Source organism: Nipponia nippon, unplaced genomic scaffold (genome assembly GCF_047370975.1).
Source record: "Nipponia nippon isolate SJK-2023a ecotype South Korea unplaced genomic scaffold, ASM4737097v1 scaffold_31, whole genome shotgun sequence".
NCBI lineage: Eukaryota > Metazoa > Chordata > Aves > Pelecaniformes > Threskiornithidae > Nipponia > Nipponia nippon.
The window spans coordinates 3884059-3891860 of NW_028262349.1; the positions used below are offsets into that span (position 1 = coordinate 3884059).

Here is a 7802-nt window from a genome sequence, read left to right on the forward strand (position 1 = left end):
ATGGAGTAATAAAAGCCGGAAGGTGTCCGCTGGGAGGAACGATGCTAATTAGGTTCTGTGACATGCCCCGACACCAGGCCCTCCGAAGGCCTTGCACTTCCCGAGTGATAAAAAGAAAAAAAAAAAAAAAAAAACAAAAAAAACCCGACCCATGGAAGCTTGAATTTTAGGCAGGAATCCTGGGGGTTTGTTCTGGGTTTGTGTATTGTTCATTTCTCCCCACACCTTTTTTTTTTTTTTAATATATTTTGTTTTTTCAGTGTTCGGGAGCCAGTGCTACTCCCGGCGGCTCGCCCATCTCCCCCGGCCTGGGGGGGCCCTGATGCTCCCCATGGCCTTGGCATCCCTCCCGCTCCCCCCCCCCCGGGCAGGCCAATTCGGATCTGGGCATCGAATCCTCCCGGGAAGGAGCCGGGGGGGCCCCGGATCCCGGCGGCAGCGGGGGCTCGGGGCAGGGGGGTGCAGCAGCAACCCCCCCCGCCCCGCCGATGCCCCAGCCGGGCTGCGCCTCTGCTTAGCGCTGGCTGATTCTGGCATATGCAAAAAAAAAAAAAAAAAAATATCAAGCGTGGATTTGTAAATAGACACTTACTTGAGGTTCTTTATTGTAATCGGAGTTGTGGTATCTCTTTTCTAGTTGGTGTTAATTTTTCTTCCCAGTTTTTCCACCCCCCCCCCACCAGCTCCTCGCTGCTGTTGTTCGCCCCCCCCCCAGCCCCGAGGGAGCCTTGGAAAGGTTGGGGGGCTGCGGGCAAGCGGCTGCTGGTGTGGGGCAGAACCTGGCAGCTGCCTGCGCCCCGGCGGCTGCCTGCGCCCCGGCGGCTGCCTGCGCCCCGGCGGCTGCCTGCACCCCAGTGGCTGCCTGCACCCCAGTGGCTGCCTGCGCCCCAGTGGCTGCCTGCGCCCCGGCCAGGCCTCGGGCGGCTGGGAGAGAGGGAAAGCAGAGGAAAAGCGGGAAAAAAGAGGAGAGGGGGGAAGAGGGGAAAAAAAAGGAGGAGAAGGGGAGAAGGGGGGAGGGGGAGAAAAAAGGGGGAGGAAAAAGAGGGAAAAAAAAAAAAAAAGAAAAAAGAGAAAATGGCGCAAAAAATGAGAGGAGAGAAAGAATTAGTCTCAGGATTCCCCGCGGCGAGAGCGTCCCCACGCCTGCGACGTCCCAGGCCCCTGACCCCGTCCCTTGCTGGCAACACTTTAGCACAAGTTTGAGTTTGCACTAAAAGAAAAAAAAAAAAAAACCCACAACAAAAAAAACCCCACACACAAAAAAAGGCAAAAAAAAGGCAAACCCCCCCCAGCCCCCGGTTTGCCCCCATCCCGCAGCCGTCGCCTGCCCGAGGCCCCGCGCAGCCGCTCTCCCCGGTAGCTCAGCAGCGAGATTTGTTGTTGTTGTTCTTGTCGTTTTATTTTATTTTATTTTATTTTTTTTTAATTCAGGTTGTGATAAAGTGTTGCCAAAGATACTGCTGAGTTACGCCAGGTTGGAAAAAGAAAGGAAAAAGAACTTAATAATAATGTCAGGATGAAACCCAAAGGAGAGGGGGGAAAAAAAAAGGAAAAATTAAGTTTTTGGATACAGAAGAGGCAAAACCACGCCAGGCGCCAGGGCAGCGGGGGCTGGCGGGGGGCCCAGGGCACCAGGCAGGGTCGGGTCCCCCCAAAGCGCCTGCGACGGGGGCGGTTGGGGACACTCCCCGCTCACCTGGGGTCGGGGGGGGCAGCTCCTTCCCTCCCCCCTGCTGCTTGTAAAGATGCTGCGTCCCCCCGGGCTTGTGCCTGCCCCCCCCCCCCCCAATGGGGTTCCAGGGGGGGGGGGGCCCTGGCCCCCCCGGCCGGGGCGGGGGGGGGGGCCGTCCTTCCACAGGAAAAGGGCTTATTCCTCCCCCCCCCCCCCAATTCTCCTTCAGCCCCCCGCTTCGTGTCCCTCAGCCCCCTTGGGGCGAGGGTCCCACCGGCAGCTGGGGACCCCCCCCCCCCCCCCCCCCCCGAGAGGCCTGATTCGACTATTTAAAAAGAAAAACGAAAAAAAAAAATATATATAGCTATATATATCGTATCTATTTATATTTTCGATTTATTATGAAAAGTTTTATTTAAATAAAGAGGAACACTTTTTAAAAAAAAAAAAAAAAAGCAAATCACCACGGCGTCACAAGACGGAGCTTTCTTGGGGGGGGAGCTGGGGGGGCCAGGAGGAAAATGCTGCGTTTAAAGTTGTGTTTTCTAAAAATTATATATATATATATATATACACACACACCGAGAGCTTAAACTTCTCCCGGGGCAGGGGGGCACGCGCGAGGCCGAGCTCCGCTCGGGAACCCCGCGAGGATGCTCGAGATGGGGCCACTTCTTTTTATTTTGGGTTTCTCTTTTTTCCCCCCCTTCTTTTTTTTTTTTTTTTTTTTTTCTGCATCTTTATATATAATCTATTAAAGAGATTCTCTATCTAAAGCACTCGCAAGGTTTCAGCGGTTTTTATGTGTAAACTACTTTTTGTGGTATATCTGGGTAAAGGAGCGAGGCGAGGAAAAAAAAAAAAGCACAGAAAAGACATTCCATAGATTGTAACTTTGATAGTTCTTTATAAAGTGTGGGAGACGAGGAAAAAAAAAAAAAAATAAAATAATAAAAATTGCACTTTGGGGGGGGGGGGCTTTAAAAAAATAAAAAAAAGAGAAAATAAACTATATATTAAAAATACGCACGCAGCCGTTTGGTCTTCTTGGGAGGCGGAGAAGCTCATGGAGGGCGCCGGCCCCGGGGGAGGGGGCCTCTCTTTCGGGGGTGGCTTCTGAGGGGTTCTTGTTTTAATTTTCTTTCTTTATTTCTTTTTTTTTGGTGGTTTGCGGGAGCTCCCCGGGCCGGGGGCCGCGCTGGAGCAGGGCGGGGGGGGTTAGGCCTGGTTTGGGGGTGTCCAGGGCTGCAGGGGGTGGGGGGGTGGGGGTCAGTCCTGGCCTGTCGCCGTGCCTCAGTTTCCCCAAACGGAGCAAACCCCCCTTGCGAAATAACGGCGAAGGGTGGGGGTCGCAGTGCGGAGCCGGGTGCCCCCTCCCAGTCTGCCCAGTACCCCCACGGCCGGATCCGGCCCTGTTAAGCCGCTCGGGGGGGCGCGGGGCCCTAATCCCGTTTGGGCACAGATTAGGGCCGGGGCAAACGCCGGCACCCAGATGGCCGTGGTTTAAGGAGCCTCTGAGTTTGGGGTGTGCACCCCCCCGGCACCCCCCAAGGCCGGGACGGGGGCAGGGACCAGCTGCAAACGGGGAAACTGAGGCAGGCGGGTGGGGGAATGCAGGCAGCGAGGGGACCCCACGATCCAGAGCCCCAAAATCCTGCTGCCACCCTGACCCCGAGCGAGACCCAGCCTGGCCTCCACCCCGCCATCGCTGCCGTCCCCGGAGCCCCCCCAGGCCGCGTCCCCCCCAAGGGCACGGCCAGCCTCAAGGGATTAATTTGTGTCATAAGCTTCCTAGTTTTCGGGAGCGCGAAGAGCTTTGGGGTTTTATCTCCCAGGATTTAGTGGCCGAGTCGTCTTTCTTAGCGAGACGCCCTAATGCCACTTAACACCTGGGAGCCGCGATTTTCATTAGGGGCGTCAGGGACAATTAGTAAGAAAATAATTAGGGCAAGGGGCCTGGCGCTGGGGGGGTTAAGCCCCATATGTGCCTGGGCCTGCGGGGGGTTGGGGACCCCCCCCATGGGTGACACTGCCGGGGGACACGGGGCAGTGGGTGCCCTCCTGGGGCGCCCTGCAAAGGTCGGACCCCGGGGAGATGGGGGGGCCCCGGGGGGTCCCCACTGGGGCGTGGGGACAGGGGGGTGTTGGGGGGGGTCCCTCAGGGGGACGTGAACGCCGGGGTCTGGCCCCATCCCGGCACGTGGGGCTTCATTGGTGACGGGGGGACACAGGCGACCCCTTGGCTGGCGGGGGGACACACATTGGCGATGGGGGACACACCCAGAGTGTCCCTGAGCGGGGCCTGCCTGGAGCTGCCCCCACGTTTTGGGGGGTCCCACCTGTCCCTGAGCAGGGGGGGCTACAGGAAGGGGGGCTACAGGAAGGGGGGCTGGGGATGGGGAAGGATGGGGAAGGGGCCACGGGGAGCAGGGACCCGTCCCCAGCCCCAGCGCGCCCGCTCGGGCAGGCAGCGGTGGGGGGTCGCGGGCAGGGCGAGGGCAGGCAGCGCAGGCAGGGCGAGGGGGGGGCCGGGGGGCGCCGGGGGGCAGCAGGGGCAGCAGCAGCCCAGGCCGTACAGGGCGTAGGGGTGGTAGTAGCCGACGTTCACCCTGCGAGGGGAAACAGAGCACCCGGGTCAGCCCCGAGCCCCAAACCCCTCTGTGACCCCCCCAGACCCCCTCCCAGCCCCGCTCACCTGCGGACGCGCCGCCGGGCCCGCCGGCGATGGTAGTCGCCTTTGGCGAAATCCTCCAGGTTGGCAGGGTGAATGGCCCAGAAGTGGCCTTTGCCGTTGTCGCTGCGGCCGGCTTTGACGAAGCACTCGTTAAGGGAGAGGTTGTGGCGGACGCTGTTGCGCCAGCTCTTCTCCTGGGCCGAGAGGCGCCGTCAGCCAGCCCGAACCCGCCACGGCCCCGCCGTGCCCGCCCCACACTGCTCCAGGATGTCAGTAGGCACCAGAGTGAACAGCACCCGACCCGCCTGGAGAGACCAACCCCTTGGCACCACTTGTAGCTGTCCCGAGATCTGGACACTGGCACACGCATTTTCCCAGTGGATTGGGGTCAGCAGAGATGTGGCGAGTCAAGCCCAGCCCCGTCCCCCACCCGACACCAGCATCCAGGGCTCAGCTCCCAGTTTGCCCACCCCAAATCACCAAAACCACCCCAAAACTAGGGTTAAAAAAATCCCAGAAAACGGGTCCTCTCCGGCATCGCAGCCCCTCACCTTGTTCTTAAAGTAGGGGTAGTTGTCCATGATCCACTGGTAGATGTCGGAGAGCAGCAGCTTCTTCTCTGGGGAGGAGAGGATGGCGGTGGAGATGAGGGCGATGTAGGACTGCGATGGCTTGTCCCCGGGCTCTGGTGGGGGCCGGGGGGCTGGCGGGGGCGGCGAGGGGGTGCGGGGTCCCCCGTCACCCCGCTCCGACAGCAGGTACTCGATGGTGAAGGAGGCCCCGGGCGGGCGCCGGCCCCCGGCCCCCGCGTCCCCCATGGTCCCCGCGCCGCCGCCAGCCGGAGGGGAGACCTCCCGGCCCGGCCCGGTAATTAGTGCAGATTACAGGGTTTGCTAATTGTGTTTTCACAAACGGGCTGCCTTCGCAAAGCAGGCTGTTTATCTGGCAAAGCCCCGGGTTTAGCGGGATTTGGACCTTTAAGCCTCATAAATAAAATGATTAATCCGCTGGAGGTGGAGGAATTCAAAGCGGCACCGAGGCGCCCGCGGGGACGGGGGGCAAGCGGCACCGGCCCTTGTGGCCACCTGGCTCTCGGGGCCGGCTGCCCCCCAGTTCCCGGGGGGAGCCCATGGGGGACCCCAGGGAGAAATCCCAACAAGCCGACACTGAATTTAAATGTAAATCTTTCTTTTTATTTAACAAACACTATAATTTGAACTTTGAAGAATGTGTACTGAGGGAAAGAAAAATAATTTTCTTTTTGTTTTTTCTCTTCTCTTTACAAAAAAAGAAAAAAACAGGATATAAGAAAAAACATATGTACAGGAAGAGCTGGCCAACTCAAACAGAAAGCAGTAACAGAAGCATGATGTTTCCAAACAGTGGCTTGGCCTGGAAAATTTAAAAGCAATTAAATTAGAATACAAATATTAGAAAAAACTGGACTCTAAAGCTACTGTGCAGCCAGGGATGCGAGCCACAGAACTTTATACAGTAAAACTTAATTTTTGAGCTCTACCCAGGTTTTTTTTTCTTGTTTTAATCCCGCTTCCCACCCCCGCCCCATTTAAACCTGAAAACATATTGCTTACACGCAAACAGAAAAAGAAGAGAAGGAAAAGAAAAGCCCGTGTCATACAAATGAAGAGTTTCTCTGTGGGAGCAAGACTGGAAACAGCGGAAGAGCGAGGGAGATGCGGCCGCCTCCCTGCCCGCTGCCCCTGCCCACGGCTGCCGGCCGGGGCACCCTCGCGAGAGGCCTGGGGAGAAAGCGGGGTTTTGTTTTTTTTTTTTTTTTTAACACCCCCCCCCCCCTTTTGCCTTCAAGTTTTCATTTGCTAAGACAAAACAGAGATGGGCAGGAAGGGCTGGGAGCGACGGCCGCTCCCTCTGCCAGCGCCCGCAGCCCGGTGCCCTCCCGCGCTGGGCAGGGGATTCGGGGATCCTCCAGCGCAGGCGGGAGAGCCGGGGAGAATTTGGAGAGGAAACCTCCACACATGCCAGGTCGAAGCTTCCTGCTCAACAGCATTGAGAGGATAATTCTTTGCTTTCTTCCTAGATGCTTTTGGGCAAGTCACTAACAAGGATTTAAAATAGTTCTGGGTGGACCTTGGTGGCTTTTCTGTTGACGCGAGATCGGCCGTGCTCCGCTTTTTCTCAAACACAGGACGAGCGCTTTGGAAAGCGCCGTCGCTTCGGTTCTGCCATTTCCCCGCTGTTGCCCCCTCGAGGCGAGGGCCGAAGGGAGGCAGAGGGGTTTTGGGGTGCAGGGACATCCCTGCAACCGGGCTCCGGCGGCGTCCAGTGACGCCAAGCGCCCCTGGCCCGGAGCTTGGGCAGCTTGGACGCTGCTCAGGCGGCCCCGGCTGCAGTGAGCAATGCCCCTCGCGTTGGGCACGGGGACATTGCTCCTGCTTGCCACCCGTCCCGTGGGCACGGCCAGGGGCAGAGGCACAGGCCAGCTCCCTTCCAAAGTTTTTTCTCATCTACAGATGTGAAAAGTCAGCGAGGTCCAAAGCAAAACAGAGTTCAGAGGCGTTAGTGGGAACAGCAGAGCTGCTTACGCAAAGTTAATTACAAAAATTCTCTAAGACAAAGTCAAAAAGGTTACCACTTGGAAACTCAAAAGCAACAACATTTTGCCATCAAGAGCATAGCAGTAGCTTTGGGTCTGGGACCAAAAGTCTTGAACAGAGAAGTGGAAAGTCCAGAGGCTGTTAACACGTGGTCACAGGGCTCCACGCATCGTCCCTCGGCTCTGTCCTCAACACCCTGCCAACAGTGCCGCCAGCAGCGCCGGTGCCGGGCCGCACACTGGTTCGTGACTGAAAGAAACCTGAATTGGAGTTTACCGAGGTAGTTGGCTAGAAACTGAGATTCCCCCACCTGGCATTTTCTCGAAGGCCCAAGCATCCCTCTCGCCCCCCGCCCCGCTCCTCCTCACGTGCCAGGTGTCCAGCTGTCCTGCAGGTCACTGCCACCGCCTCCAGAAACAAAGCCTTCTCAAAGAAAAGGGAATGCGCAGCCCTTTTAAGTCTTCAAAAACACCAAGTTATTGCACTTCAAAAATACAACAGATTTGTGGTTCGAGCCCTCCCCACCCTCCCCATGGCTTCTGCTGAACTAAAACGATTCACTACGCACAATTTCTACATTACCTTCGGGTTAGGTTAAAAGATTCAAAACGTGTCTCTTTACATGAGGTGCAGAGCTGCTGGAGCTCCTATCTAGAACAGTGCGATTCCAATCGTACATCTCTTCCCTTTCCCCCCGTGCCCCCCGTCCCCACCCCTAAAAATCCCCTCTATGCCTGCTGGGTTATACAAACCTCCCTCGCCCACCCACCCCTCTCCTGTCCCTCTCCCTGCTCCCCCCCCCTCCCCGCCCCGGACTCACATGTCCAGCAAAAACTTTAGATTAATTAAGGAATGGTTATTTAACAAGACAATAAAAATG

General features: G+C 57.3%; 1 protein-coding gene across 1 annotated transcript; it reads right to left on the reverse strand.

Moving 5' to 3' along the window:
* Positions 1-1987: 1987 nt before the first annotated feature.
* On the reverse strand, positions 1988-7607 carry LOC148054346 (forkhead box protein L2-like). Its single transcript, XM_087769147.1, has 3 exons — positions 4898-7607; positions 4368-4540; positions 1988-4281 (listed from the first exon to the last, which is right to left on the reverse strand). The coding sequence occupies exons 1-3, from the start codon at positions 5162-5164 to the stop codon at positions 4047-4049; spliced, it is 675 nt and encodes a 224-aa protein (XP_087625273.1). The 5' UTR covers positions 5165-7607; the 3' UTR covers positions 1988-4046.
* Positions 7608-7802: the final 195 nt, after the last annotated feature.

Coding starts and splice junctions, on each gene's coding strand:
- LOC148054346 (XM_087769147.1), bottom strand. CDS start 5,164: ATGGGGGACGCGGGGGCCGGGGGCCGGCGCCCGCCCGGGGCCTCCTTC. Junction 4,541..4,897: donor ACCCCTACTTTAAGAACAAG/GTGAGGGGCTGC, acceptor CTCTCGGCCCAG/GAGAAGAGCTGGCGCAACAG. Junction 4,282..4,367: donor GCCCGGCGGCGCGTCCGCAG/GTGAGCGGGGCT, acceptor TTCCCCTCGCAG/GGTGAACGTCGGCTACTACC.